General features: G+C 30.8%; 3 protein-coding genes across 4 annotated transcripts; 1 reads left to right on the top strand and 2 right to left on the bottom strand.

The window, feature by feature from the left end:
• Nucleotides 1-8,801: 8,801 nt before the first annotated feature.
• On the bottom strand, nucleotides 8,802-11,132 carry LOC109596556 (DNA-directed RNA polymerases I, II, and III subunit RPABC1). The gene is made up of 5 exons (XM_020012123.2): nucleotides 10,987-11,132; nucleotides 10,835-10,923; nucleotides 10,441-10,782; nucleotides 9,624-9,702; nucleotides 8,802-8,948 (listed from the first exon to the last, which is right to left on the bottom strand). The coding sequence occupies exons 1-5, from the start codon at nucleotides 11,041-11,043 to the stop codon at nucleotides 8,883-8,885; spliced, it is 633 nt and encodes a 210-aa protein (XP_019867682.1). The 5' UTR covers nucleotides 11,044-11,132; the 3' UTR covers nucleotides 8,802-8,882.
• Nucleotides 11,133-11,370: 238 nt separating this feature from the next.
• LOC109596555 (nucleoredoxin-like protein 2) lies at nucleotides 11,371-11,999 on the top strand. 2 transcript variants are annotated; one of them, XM_049962213.1, is made up of 3 exons: nucleotides 11,371-11,590; nucleotides 11,643-11,746; nucleotides 11,827-11,999. In XM_049962213.1, the coding sequence occupies exons 1-3, from the start codon at nucleotides 11,429-11,431 to the stop codon at nucleotides 11,963-11,965; spliced, it is 405 nt and encodes a 134-aa protein (XP_049818170.1). In that variant the 5' UTR covers nucleotides 11,371-11,428; the 3' UTR covers nucleotides 11,966-11,999. The 2 variants fall into 2 exon arrangements, with proteins under 2 accessions (XP_049818170.1, XP_019867680.1); XM_020012121.2 differs by having other exon boundaries at nucleotides 11,643-11,779.
• On the bottom strand, nucleotides 11,997-14,546 carry LOC109596554 (60S ribosomal protein L12). Its single transcript, XM_020012120.2, has 4 exons — nucleotides 14,387-14,546; nucleotides 14,228-14,301; nucleotides 13,931-14,111; nucleotides 11,997-12,229 (listed from the first exon to the last, which is right to left on the bottom strand). The coding sequence occupies exons 1-4, from the start codon at nucleotides 14,421-14,423 to the stop codon at nucleotides 12,024-12,026; spliced, it is 498 nt and encodes a 165-aa protein (XP_019867679.1). The 5' UTR covers nucleotides 14,424-14,546; the 3' UTR covers nucleotides 11,997-12,023.
• Between the last annotated feature and the right edge of the window lie 60 nt (nucleotides 14,547-14,606).

The raw sequence follows: 14,606 nt of genomic DNA, 5'->3' as shown, positions 1-14,606 counted from the left end.
ATGGCAAATTTTATTCCATAAATCGAAATAAAATCCACTAAGTTGGGCGCCACTGGAATACCCAAGTATATATGAAATCTTATAAAGAATATTGCCTATCAAGAGGTTCTGTGAGTAAAGTTAAAAATCCTTTTCTTCTTCTGAATTTATTTCTGAACCAGAATTATTAAAAAGTGAGTTTCTAATTTGGTAAAATTTTAATTCAGTGGTGTCATTAGATAAAAACCAATTATAAATATGAGAAAATATAGAACTTTTATGATCGTAATAATTCTTGGATTGTCAGTAAGTTGTATGTATTATAAATCTGTATATCAACGTTTCGAATAGTGTTTAGTCCATCCGTTTTCAAATGAAATGAAATGAAACATTGGAAACGGATGGAGATAAACATTATCCAGAACGTCGTGATACACACAGAGATTGGCAATGACATTCCAAAAACCATTGCATTCATCAAAGTTTTCTTTGCCTAAAAATGTTTAACATAAAGCTGAACGTCGCTCTAAAATATACCACACTGTATGTAACAAATATTTAATACAAAATAAATAGGAGGTTGAGGAAAAACGTAATTAAAGCATTGATTGTATTTAAAACATTCATGCTTGTGGTTCTTTTTTAAAAAAATTGGAACACTACGTATGACAGAATATAACAATAAACCATTGAATATGTTTACAATACATCTTAGGCAAGCACTATGTAGGTTATCTAATAAAAGTAGAAAAAAATGAATGGTCCAAGAAGTAATTTCACAGGAGATCCAAGAAAAACTCTGTGTAATTATTAGGTTATTCAGATGATAACAGTGTTCGCGAAACAAATATTGAACCAAGATAGTTAAATAGAGAACAGTTGGCAACCCCATGTTTGAATAATTATTTAGTTTATCCTGAGCGCATTATCTAACTACAATATTTGTTTTGATCGTAAACTGATGTGCGTATTTTTCGGTGAAAAATACTTCTGAACGTTTAAAAACGGCTCAAACGGCAACTAAAAGTAAGTACATAATAATTTGATTGTTTCTGATTTGTGTCCTGAGGCAGATATTTAATTTTTGACTGACTAACCGTATTCTATTTGGAGTAAGTTGTTTGGTAGAACGTACTAACAAATTAAGATTTCTTGCTGATTGAGAGTTAACAAAGATCTATAAAACTATAGAAAATTTTATCTACGTCAATTTGGGTGCAAATTAAATTGCAATTATAGACATAAATAATTTGTTCATTCATGAAATATTATATAAGTATCGTATACAAGGTGTTTCACAACTTTTAACCACATACTCACTGTTACATAAGAAGCCCATTTAAAAAAAAAAATTGTTAAAAAATAATTCAGTCCATCTATAAAAGCTTTTTAACCTTTTATACAGGGTGTTTCTCAACTTATCCCGTTGCATAAGTAGTCGATTTATCATATTTTTTTATATTTTTTACTTCTTATGTAACAGTGAGTATAAAATAAAATTTGTCCGATAAATTGCGAAACACCCTGTATACTAGTTCAGGATGTCAAGAAATATTTTAAGTTAGAAAACAAAGGAATATGTGTAGTAAAACCATTAAAAATATTGTATACAACCACAGTTCTGTGAGAAAATTTTTAGTTTTCGTGAGAATTTTCTGTTGCATAAAATAAATGTGTATTGAAAATTGGATATCTGAAAAATCTTTATTGGTTTGAGTTCATGAGTCAATTAGACAACATTTTTGATAAAATACGTCACGCATAATAAACAATAGCCAATTGTTGAACACGGGCATTTTCAAAAAATCTTGTGAATTGTATAAAAACATTTCTGTTAACACACTATAGGCGGGTAACAAAGTAGTCCAAACTAAGTTGTTGAATGATGAACAAAAAATAAGAGATAATTCTTTCAGTTCCCTATGTAAACCAATAGAGTAAAATTATTTCACCCCGCTTTTAAAGTAAGTACATTCAAAAAGGTAAAAATTACCCGGCCTGCTAACAATCAACAGTTCTCGGGACGGGTATTTTTACCCGACCCGCTTATAGTGTGTTAATATACATATACATGTGTACTCATTGCTATTTTTATAAAAGATATGGTAGCAAATTTATCAAAAATATGACGATATGGTGTATTTCGTTATTACAAAATTATGTACATATCGCTTTTATGGGCGCATTAATAGGTAATAAGAATGATTAAGCAGGAAAATGTGAAAATCCATAATTTTCCCCATTACTGCCATACATGCCGACCTCGTTAATAGTTAAAATAAACGATTACACAAGTTAAATAATTTATGTCGAACCGGTACGTCTGCGTGGAGTCGTTTCAATAAGTTAGTGACATTATTTTTTTAACTTTCATATATGAAGATGGAATCGAATTAGCGGTGGCACGCCGCGATTGAAACGGTAACACCTACGGAAGCCAAGATTTATCCATAATTAAGAATCCAGTTTTTGCAGTCGTAAAACACCGCGAATGTGGAGCAGTAGTAATAAGCGGCGGCGGCGGCTTCGCATTTTTCTCGTCTATTTTAATTGAGCCTGACTCCAAAAGCTGCCACGACCGTTGGCGAGTGTTGCAGTCTACTTCCTGGCCGAGTTCTTTTTTTCCCACCTCGTCCGATACGCTCGATCATACCTGTCCGATAAATACGGTACTCGCGAGACTTTTTGCCAGACGCGCATCTGCAACGTTGTCGACGAACTTACCCCAAGCACAACAGTTGAACAAACAAAATGCGATTTCACAGCTGAAATTACTTCGGACTATAAACTTCAACATTTAATAATAAATAACTCATAAATATTCAGACACAAGGTCACCTAGATAGAAACAAATTGAAAAAATATCTTTCTAAACGTAAAATTTTAATCATTGTCATTAAACCTTTTTTATTTTAAAAGACAATTATTGTAGAAAAATATATTTTGAATATTTCCCATTTAATTAATTTATCCAAAGATTTTAAATTGAATTTATTTTTTATTGCCAAAGTGGTCCCAATAAGTAAAATATTTGAATGACATATAATAATATAATAAGCATACAATTAATTTTAAACAATTCAATATAACAACCAAATTGTTAGAAATATGTAAACAATTTTAAAGTAATTAAAAATACTTTTAAAATTTAGAATGGTTTTATATATATTTTAATTTATTACATTTATGTATTTATGTATTTCAATTATGCAGATATTTTTAAAAATATTTCGGCGTTAACTTAATAATTTTTATTCACCTTATTAATATTAAATTTTAAAGGTATCTTCAAAAGTATGCCGACGAATTGAAAAGCGAAATTTAGAAGAAAATTCTTTCTATATTGGAACATTCCAAGCTTTTAAATATTTAAAATTAAAAAGATAAAAACATTACACGAATATTTCAACCCAATATACAACAACCAACAATACAATTCAGAATTCAAATAGTCAAGTTCGAATAATTATAATAACTGTGACAATTTCTAAACAGAGATAAGATTTTTTCATATTAGAATTGTGTACGAATGTGGTCCGGTTCAGGGCTGGTGCGTCCGTCCGTCCGCACCGCCAAGATCAATAATCTGTGGCAAGATCCTGTCGTGGGCCCGTCCCCGTGCCAAATTATGCAAACCCCCCTGTTAATAGTTAATCAATGAACACAATCGCGCCGCGGCCTCTGAAGCGCGCCTCTCTCGTCGTTCTCGCGTCCACCGTCGTCGCGACGCTATCGCCGAACCATGCGCCGCTCCATGGAAATGCCACCACGGAGATGGACCCTAAATAAAATTCTTCGACTAAACGTTAAATTTTGATTTATTTTGTTTTTAATTCAATGTCATAATTAATAAAATTATTTATATTTAAGTATTTTATGATATATACAGGGTACCACACTGGGTTTTCTCTCAGCAGTATGTCGAAGACAGTAAGTTGAATCAAAGTGATATTTGAAGGAATTACAATTCTTTACTTAAATTGGAAGCCAATAACTATAACGTAAATTACTTTTTATTTTATTGTTATGTCTCTATGCAACTTGTCAATCTAATTTTATTTTTTAAAAAATTGTGTACTATTTTTCAATTGACAAAAATAAAACCTATTTTTAATTTATGATCTTTCGTTGCACTCTGTGAATATAAAATTATTATTTTCTAGCGGTCTTTTGAAATGAAATGAAAAACTTCAAGAGTTCAAGAAACTTGAAATAAAATCGATAACTAGATGTAGATATAGAACTCTTATCGTCAACTGGAGGAAATGGTACTTGCTCAAATTCGATTCGATTTTTATGATGAGTCTAAATTTAATTTATAAAATATTATAGGTCTGCTTATGTTAAACATCCTACAGTGACAAAACTATACAAAAAGTTTGTTTCACCCACAATAAAACATGATGGCCGTTCAATTATACTGGGGGGGTGTTCAATTCTTCTGGCGTAGGACCCCTTAGACAGATTTATGTATAAAGATTTGTTAAACAACAATATACTTCCATATATTAAAGAAATGATGCTCTTAATAAATGTGTTTCAATATGAAAATCATCCCAAACACAAATCCAAGATTGTGACGGATTGGTTAAAAGACCGTTCCAATATCGAGAAATTAACCCTATAGAAAACACAGAGCATCATGTTTATAATCAAATTCGACAAAAGTAAATTAAAATAGTACATCCCAGCAATTGAAGAAACTTGAAAGAATATAGACTTGTCGTGTATGCCACGGAAATGTACCAAAATATAAAATAAAAAGGATAATACAAAGTGTTAATGATAAATTAAATAACAGATTTAATCTTTAAAAATCCCTCTCAAAATATATGTAACAGTTTAAAGAATAAGGATATAGTATTTTTTGTGATACTGTATAAAACAACAATAATAATATCATTTTAACAGTTCACATTAAATAAAAGAATTATGGCTAAAAAATTTAACATTTTAAAAAGTTGCTATAGTAACTACCGTATAGTGTATGATATAAAGTCATAACTGATAACTTTTGAATAAAAGGTACCCACTTTTATTTATAAAATTATATATATATATATATATATATATATATATATATATATATATATATATATATATATATATATATATATATATGTATATATATATATATATATGTGCCAAATTATTTCCTCCAGTATCTCTTATTGGCTAGAACATGCTCACATCTTTTTGACATAGACGAGATTAGATTAGAAATTATAACTTTTTCCTGAATTACAGGCCACAATAATTTTATTTTTTATATTCAACGAGAAATGTTCTTAATGTAAACACAATATTTATGTATGAAAGATATAAATGAAAAATGATCGAGTCGCTTTAATTTTATTTTTTGTTTTTTAAAAATAACTGAATAACTGTTTCTCTCCTACTGAACTTGAAAAATGTGTGGGACATAAATGAACTAAGAGAAATAAAGTTGCGGGAATAAATAAATATTTTATAATTTAACATTAAAGATTTTATTTAATATTTAAGATAGTCGGTCTAATTTTGTTCGATACTGCATATTTATACAGATTATTGTGACCTTGTATATTTTATAATTATTAATTAGATTGATTAATATTTAATAATTACTGTAGATAAGTGTAGTATAGTAAAAGAGAACTCTGATAGCCGAAAGTTGAATAAGTAACTGAACAAACAGTAATTTCGAATATACAAATTTATGGTTAAAATAAGGAATATTCAGTGTAACTTACACCGAGTAATTATATATATATATATATATATATATATATATATATATATATATTCTAATATTCTGCCGTAAAACTGAAAAAAAAATGAACGAAATGTAACAGTAAACGCGACCTACACAGGATATGAATATACCGCGCTAAAAAATAAGTAAAACACAGGATACAAATCAGGTTAATAAACATCAGGAAAGGAAGGAGCCACCACAGGATACACGCTATTTAATTTTTGGGTCCCGGTAATTTCGTTACAATCAACATAAGAAATCATTAAAGGCACCAATTATAAATTAAATTATGACGAAAGTTTTGCATTCGTAAAAAAATAATAAAGTCGAAATATTTAATTACATATTCGTTGGCGGACAAAGAGCGTTTCTGTGTCGGAACGTCTAAGGATAAATTAATTAGTAGCGCGGGGCCACGCAACCCCCAAACACCATTATAAAAGTATAATTAAATTACGCGGATTTTGTTGGCGTTCACTCCAAACACCGCCATCCGAATTTTACATAAATAGTCACTTCAACTAACTTTATAAACGTCAATTCTACTATTTCCACAGTTTTCCCGAGTTTAAATAATTCACGCATCTAATTGTTGTGATGTAATATTACATGTGAGGCTGAGTTATTTTTAATTAGAAGTTAATTTTTGTTTTTATTTTTTCTTTGCACAGGGTGGTCCACGAACGTTTTGTAACATATAAGTAAAAGTTCCATGTTTGGTGATATTTTGTAACATGTACTTAAGTTTTAAAGTTAAATTTAATTATAATCTAAATAGATGAAATAGTATTTTATACTATTGAAATCATAAATGATATTTGAATACTTTTACGGGTAACCTCAAACTTGTGACTACATCTCTACAACAACCAAATGAATAAAAATGTAACTTGAAGATAATAACTAAATAGGAGACATTTCCCTGTATAATTATATTTTTATATATTAACTATTTTTGATATCGTGATGTCAAGTTAACAATTTTAGATGAATCAAACATTTATAATGCTGTTAGAATTGAGACGAATATGTTGAAATCTACGGAGAGTGCCAAAAATATTTTCCTTTTCTTGGGAAGAAAAAATTAAATTAGAAAAGCTAACAATCTAGTTGGCATATTCTTAGACATAGGGTACAATTATAATTTGACATAACATGTCACTGTTGTTTAGCTGTTTCAAGAATAGCTGACAACCTTGTTAAGATTTTTAAGTCGACTATATTTTTTAATAATTTCAGTTCCCAGTATCTCGGATGCTTTACAAAAAAAACACCCTATAAAAATGGTACCGCTGAATTCATTATAGCATAAGCCATCTAAAAAGCCGTTAATATTTAGAGTGTTCCATTTATAATTCTTAAGCTGACTTCATGCCGTCGTAAACGGATAGCGAGAAAAGAAACTAATTATACAAGGAAAAGATATATAAGTCTTCCAAATTTTATTATATTTGTACTAATCATTTTTGAGATATTGATATATAAAACTTTGTGGGTCACTCTGTATCAAAAGTCAAACATTATTTATGGTCTGACGAAATTTCAAATAAAGTGAGAAATATTTTAACGATTACAAAATGCTATTTCATCTATTCAGTTTGTAACTAATTTAACTATAAAACTTAATATTAGTTTACATACATATTTAAGTTACAAGATATCAAACATGCGACATGTTCCCTTTTACGCAGATATTTAAAGGCATTGATTTTTCAATTAGGGACATAAAATATAATGTACACATATTTAGTAGTTACCAAGTATTAATACCAGTATTAAAATTCTTCATTTATATTTTCAAATAACACTTTTATGTTGTAATGAGCGTTGTGGTAGTTATTGATCTTAAATAGTGAGCAGCATATTTCAGAGCCGCGAGTCCGGGACTTACGTTCTGATATCGTAAAATTTTTACGGCTGCTGCCATAAGAGAAGTGTGTAAAATTTTTCAAGAAATTGATAATAAAATACATTGACATAGCACTAAAACTTTTTACGCATCAATATACTACATTTTATTGCGAAATTGGAAACTCATTACAACACAGCAAACCTTAGACATTAGAAAATAAAATACATATTTTAATGCGTCGTGTAAAATTTTATTTCATAGTAGTATTGCATTGCATTTTAAACCGAAAATTTTACGGCAACGTTGCCGAATGGTCATATAAATTTGACAGTCATTGCAACAGAAAAACTTTATAGAAAAGAAACGAATTAAATTCCCGACATTCTTACAAAAATCCATTATTTCTCTCCTCGAAAATTGTAAACTATGCGGGAGGTTATTCGAGAAATGAACAATGCAATGTTTAATAAAACGGTTTGGCGGATACCAGGGGCGAGTTAAATTGTTTTAATACCCCTGTCTTTCAGATGTTCATTGGACGTCATTAACTTTGATAGCTTCTGAGATGTTTGAGGGTAAGGCCGACTAATGATTCTCAAATGCCAAGACAATGTATTTAATATTGCTTGATCTCCCTTAAATTGAAACAAATTCATCGTTTTTACCTACCCCTTTAATTAATTACAGGTGATAGTGATAATAATAATCGATAGTAACAAATTAATAATCATTTAAAACTTGTTGGCGATATCAGGGACGTTTGAGCTAGTTTAAAAGCGAACATATTTGAGTGAAAATCGATAGGGACGGCACCCCATAACCGGGACCATCTCCTTGGTCCGCGCTCGGCTGAGAAATTGAGCGTTGCACAGATCATAATTTTGATATGGCAGGTCAGTGACCGAACTCGTGGTGGTGTCACAGTTGTACTCTCCCCCTAAACCCTAAAACGAAATCCACCCCTGTAGCCTATAAACCGGTATTATGACCCGAAACACATTTTATTACCATCCATCCCCCTCCTTCGACACAATTCGCAATCATTGTTTGAAAGAAAATAGAAGGGATGTTATTGTTTTTTGTCTGTATCCTTTTGAATTTCGCCATATTCACTTGCCACACTTTATTATTTCAGGACTTGTATGTTGTAAGGAACAATAAAATACATTTTATCACTTTTAATTAAACTGTTAATAATTTAAGGAGGCTTAAATAAAATGAAGTACACAATGCTTTGACAAATAATTTTATTAAAAAAAAATAAAAAAAAATCTAATTATGTAATTTATATCATAAGCAACAACACAGGTGCTTCTAGCATACCAGCCTGTAAGAAATGTAACGTCCTGCAGTTTCTGACGGTCGGATAATTTTCACCACCTGCAACAAGGAAGTAGAGGACATTTACACGCATTTCTAACCGACTCTCGACCCGCATCCGCTTCATAAACAATTATTACGAAGCCCCCGACTGTTAATTTCTGCCGAACATTAAAGTAAAAAACCGCCATTAAATGGAAATATGTACGAGTAAATAAGGGAAATAATTGAAACTTACCGTCTCATTTCCATGTGACAAACCATTAACTGTTGTTAACGAATGGTGAATGCACAAATTTTTGGACATAACATAGTGGAACGCCGAAAGGGGCGAACGGTGTTTTAAATAATCATATTCCAATTTTCCCTGTAGAATATTTAGCGGTTTTTCGAAATTGCATTCGCGTAAAAGAAGGAAGTTTAATTTTCATAATGCGAGAGGGTGTATACATGAACACGTTCTTTATTTGATATAAATTATTTACCTCGACACAACTTACAACCGCGCCACTTATAAAAATTTACAAGGCATAAATTTTAAAGCACATTTCTAGTAATAACCCATCCGTTCGGTTATGAAGCGCGTTTCAGGTAATTGCATCGGGAAAATTCAACACATACCAACAACATAAACAACAACAAAACTAACAATGAACAAGATTAATTTTTAAAACATTTCCACATTAAGTAAAACTAGTCGAAAAATGGGTACGACGGAAAAATGCTAATACTTACTTGTCCTCTTTTTAATCCAAAATACCTGGCAACGGGATCACCGGCTTGAATTCTCATTAACATATTTTCCTTCAATTTGCTGCATTTATTTAAGGAATTTAATTAAATTTTAAACGGAATGACCGCTAACACTTCGAGTATTGCGAGAGGCGGCACAAAAAAACACGGACCCTTTCCAGAAACAATCACATAACTCCGCGTTGAAAATATTTGCTACATCACTTTTTAATTAAATGCTAGAGACACGGTAAAGATCGTTTATACAACCTTGGTTTGAGGTAACTTTTAAATCAAATACAAGTAACTATTTATAAAAATAACACATGTTTTTAAGTAAATAAATTTTAAACGTCTAATTTAATTTATATAATTAAATGAAACAGTAATTAAATAAATGTTATAATTATTGCTATGTTCTTTCAAAAAGACCCTATAAAAATATGATAAAAAATACCATGTTGAGCAAATCTATTGCATATTATTTTCCAATTTAATAAGCAATTAAATAAAATAAGTAAAAATAAAAAAATGTAAATTTTTCTCTTATTATTCTTAGAGTAGATTTTTCATAGTCTCAAATTTCCTGTTGCATTAAGAAAATTATATAACAAGATGTTTTTAAGATATTAAAAAATCAATTCTGGAAATGGATAAATTTTATCATTCTTTAAATAATTTCAGCAAGTTAAATGTGACTTAAAAGTTACCACATCTAAGGGATAAAATATTTGTTGAAGTGTATATGAATAGTTATTTAAATTGAATAAAATTGTTTTAAATACCAACAATGTGCAAGTTCTTAATATGAAAAGGATACTATCTGGCCAAAAGTTCTGCTTTTTCCTCCGGTGTCATAACCACATGCTCAGGAACCAACTCGTGTTCAGTAATATTGATCAGCAACTCAGATTCCAGAAACTGTTCTAGAATATATTTGGGCGCCATGTCCACCAGAGACTGTTTGGCCGATGGCGTCATACCCGCTTGTACCACAATGATGGCCCGGTGAATGTTTTCATCCTGCATACGCTGACAATACGTTTTAATTGTCTTAATGCCAATTTTCGGTTCGTCAGGGAAAAACACGAACATCTGGTCGGTCGGATCATCATTGTGGGCGACAAGTACGATCAAATCTGATCTTGACGGACGCTTTTCGCTATAAAAATCGAGATTTAGATGGTTTGGACGCTGTGTGTAGAGAAAAGTACCTGGGTTTGTCACCAAATTGGTTCTTGAACTGGTCCAAAGTTTGATCCAATTCGTCTTGGGTTACTAAGTAACCTCTGTCGTGACAGAGCTGGGGAGAACAAAATATATTAGTTTTTCGGGTGATTCAGGACGTTGTTGATAAACTACTTACCTGCATAACAGTTTTTCGAATCCTCCATAGTTTATAAGTTTCCGCTTCGTCATCCATTACTGAATACTTTCAATTTACTAAGTAGACAATGTTTTCAAAACAAAGGCCACCACTCACAGCATTCGAGGTTATGTTTGTTTGATTCGCGGTAGGTAAAATTGTTTGGTACATTTGAACTATTTCTTAATATGAAATAAATATTAAAACATTCATTTAAATCAATTACTGAATAAACAATAGGTTGTTTTAAAATGTTATTATGTAATAATAATACTTCATATACAGCTTTGGTATACAAAACATTTGAACTACTGTCATAATTAAAATTTGATTTGTTTTGATTGGTTAATATAATTCAAATTTTAATGTTGGCGGCACGAATTATTGAAGTTTTTGTGTAATTCGCATATTGAATGGCAAGTGAACCATTTATGTTTTGAAGATGGATTCTCTTGTCGGTCGAACGTTATTAGGGAAAGATGGAACCTTAAAATCGGTGGATGATGCTTTCGATAAAAAAGTCAAAACAATATTATACTATTTCACTGCCAGTTATGTGCACGAGCAAAAACACATAGCGTATGCCTTACAAAATGTTTACAACGTACCCGTGAATCTTATAGCTCAAAGTGCATTTTAATAGTGGCGTTTTTCAGGAGTCCAAACTTCGTAATATCGGCTGGGAGGTGATTTACGTTACGTCCGACACAAAAGAAACAGAATTCATGAAAGATTTTCAATCAGAAACGCATGGAAATTGGTACGCGTTACCAATGAAAGACCCTACAGCCTAGTAAGTATTACCACAATAAAACACGTAGTACATTTAGCGAATTTTAGCGAACTGAGATACAAGTATAATATCACAAACCTTCCAAACATCGTCGTCGTCAGACTCAACGGAGATATTGTCACCACTAACGGAAGAGTGGAATTAGAAGCTATTGGCATGAATGTATTAGTGACATGGGATATTTGAATTGCTTCTATAATAAATAAAATAACTAAGATTACATTAAAAAACTTTTATTTTACATTTATTCGTCTGATACTTCAATTGAACCATCATTGACTTCATCTATAACATCGTGTGGGGCTTTGCCGTCAATGGTGCATCCCACAGATTGAGCGGTACCAAGAACTTCTTTCACTGTACCAGCCAGGTTCTTAGCCATGGAGCGTGGCCTCATTTGTTTAGCGATAGCCAGGATATCGTCGAAGCTGATGTTACCACTGTGTTTGACTGAAAAAGAAGATTGATGTACATTATTTAATTGTTACAGAATGATTTAATTAATAACCGACTACATATGATTCATAGTTTCAAATTTTGTTGAAGGTTGTGCTGTTAGATTTAAATCCATTCGCCAATTTTAGTACATTTTAATATTTAATGAAAAATAATTTTAATCTTTCTTTGATGATTAAAAATGTCTTACTTATTTTATGATTTAATATTTTAAAATTTAATCTCCTGGGTTACAAGAAAACTTAGCAGTAATTTAAAAAAATATATAAGAATCACTGGTATCACTGTTGATTAATGATACAGATATTCAATGTTGTAAGTAAAATACTAAAATTGTTTATACTTCTACATATTTTTCTTGTTACACTAGAAAATAACTGATAAATTAAATTCCTCATTATTTTATGACCTAATATTATAAAATTTATTCTCCTGGGCTGCAGCAAGCAAGCAAATATGTTTGAATTTTACTGTAATAATGTTCTGGGAACCCAAAATGAAATTATAAAAAATTATGAGGATTACTAGGTTCAATGTTAGATGTCTACTATTGATTAATTAAAAGAGACAAATATTAAATGTAAGCAAAATGCAAAACTTATTTTACTTCTACTTCTACAATACTTTTCTTATTACCCTAATAAATAATTGTTGACTTTTCATATGATAATAAAAAGCAAATTCTTTAAGTGTTTTTTGATTTAATGTAAAATGTAATCTCCTGGCCTGCAAGAGAGAATAGAAGTTGGAATAGCACAATATGGAATTTGAAAGATAAGAAAGATTATTGGAATCAATGTCTAATATTAATTTCAATAGCATGAGATACAGATATTGAATGTGTTAAAATATTTATAATTTTTTTAATATATATTTTTCTTATTACTCTAAAAAAATAATCATTAATTTTCCATTTCAATAATAAAACTTGAGTAAATTAGTGTTATTATCTGACGGGAATACGCTAGGTTTTCTTAACCTGGCAGGCTCTACAACTTATATAAGACTATTATATAAAAATTCGCTTTACCTAAGAAAAAAATATATTGTGAGAAGTTTTTATAAATGTTTAAACTTTACAAAAACTGATAGGAAAAGTTTTCTACAAATTAACGAAATTTCTTTGAAATAACAAAATTATTAAACATTTCTCAATATATTGCCAATGAAAAGGGGAGTAATATAAATAGACTTAATATCATTTTAAATAACTAAGACATTCAGAGTATATAGTATTTAAAATTACAGATCATTAACCACCTTAATGTTTTAAACAAAATGTGCGTTTTATAAAATATTTCTCTACATATTTCTATTGCCATGTAATAGTGCATTTAAAATGGTAAAAATATAATATTCAATAAAAAAAGGTAAACATAAACATGTCATGATTGTAGAAATTCAATCTACAAACTCAAATACAAAATTTTATTGATACATTGAGAAACTGATACATATGAATCATTTGTTAGAGGCTGAACATTTTGCTGTGCAACTTATAACTGTTCTAGATTATACAGCAAAGTTCAATATGAATGAGTGTCTTTCCCATTTAGTAACACACTTAGTATTTCGTAAATGTGGGTTGCAAATAAGGGATAATTTAATATAGCACTATGATGTATTGGACACATGCAAATTGGACTGCAAGTGTCCTCAACCAAGTGCAAAACGCAACTAGAGAAGTGTACTCACTGTTCTTTTGCTTCTTCCTATCACGTGGAGGTTCTTTCAGAGCCTTAATGATGAGGGAGGCGGCAGACGGAACAACTGAAATTGTGGCCTGACGATTTTGGATTTTCAATTGGACGGTGATTTTAAGACCTTTCCAATCGGCAGTTCCTTTGGCGATATCGTCTCCCACTTTCTTTGGGGACTGTAATCGAAATAAAACCAATTATGAACCACACGTTTAACTTGTTGTAGGTTATGAAAACTTAACCTATGCGACACAATAACATTGCAGAAATCGATGGAATTATTGATACTCACCAAACCCAGAGGACCAATTTTGGGAGCCAGGGATGAGGTAGCTCCTACTTCACCTCCGACACATCTCAAGTAAACTGGAACAACAAAAACACCATCAACATTGGTACACTTATACCGTCACACAAAACAAAGTTGTTTCTCAGCTTATCCATTACATACCGTATTTTACTTCGTTAGGGTCGAACTTTGGTGGCATGTTGCAGTAGTTTGGTTGCTATATTAATCACAAAACGTGTTAATCTACGCCGATGTTTGTAGATTACCGAAATTGTTTCGCGTCGTCCGTATCGAGCACGACGGAGGACGTTGTCAAAAAGAAGTTGTGCATGGCGGCGCCACAGGTTTTAAGCTTTTTGTGCGCCATATTTGAAAAGCGCAC

This window comes from Aethina tumida, chromosome 1, assembly GCF_024364675.1.
Source record: "Aethina tumida isolate Nest 87 chromosome 1, icAetTumi1.1, whole genome shotgun sequence".
Taxonomy (NCBI): domain Eukaryota; kingdom Metazoa; phylum Arthropoda; class Insecta; order Coleoptera; family Nitidulidae; genus Aethina; species Aethina tumida.
This window is presented reverse-complemented; position numbering and strand designations above follow the sequence as displayed.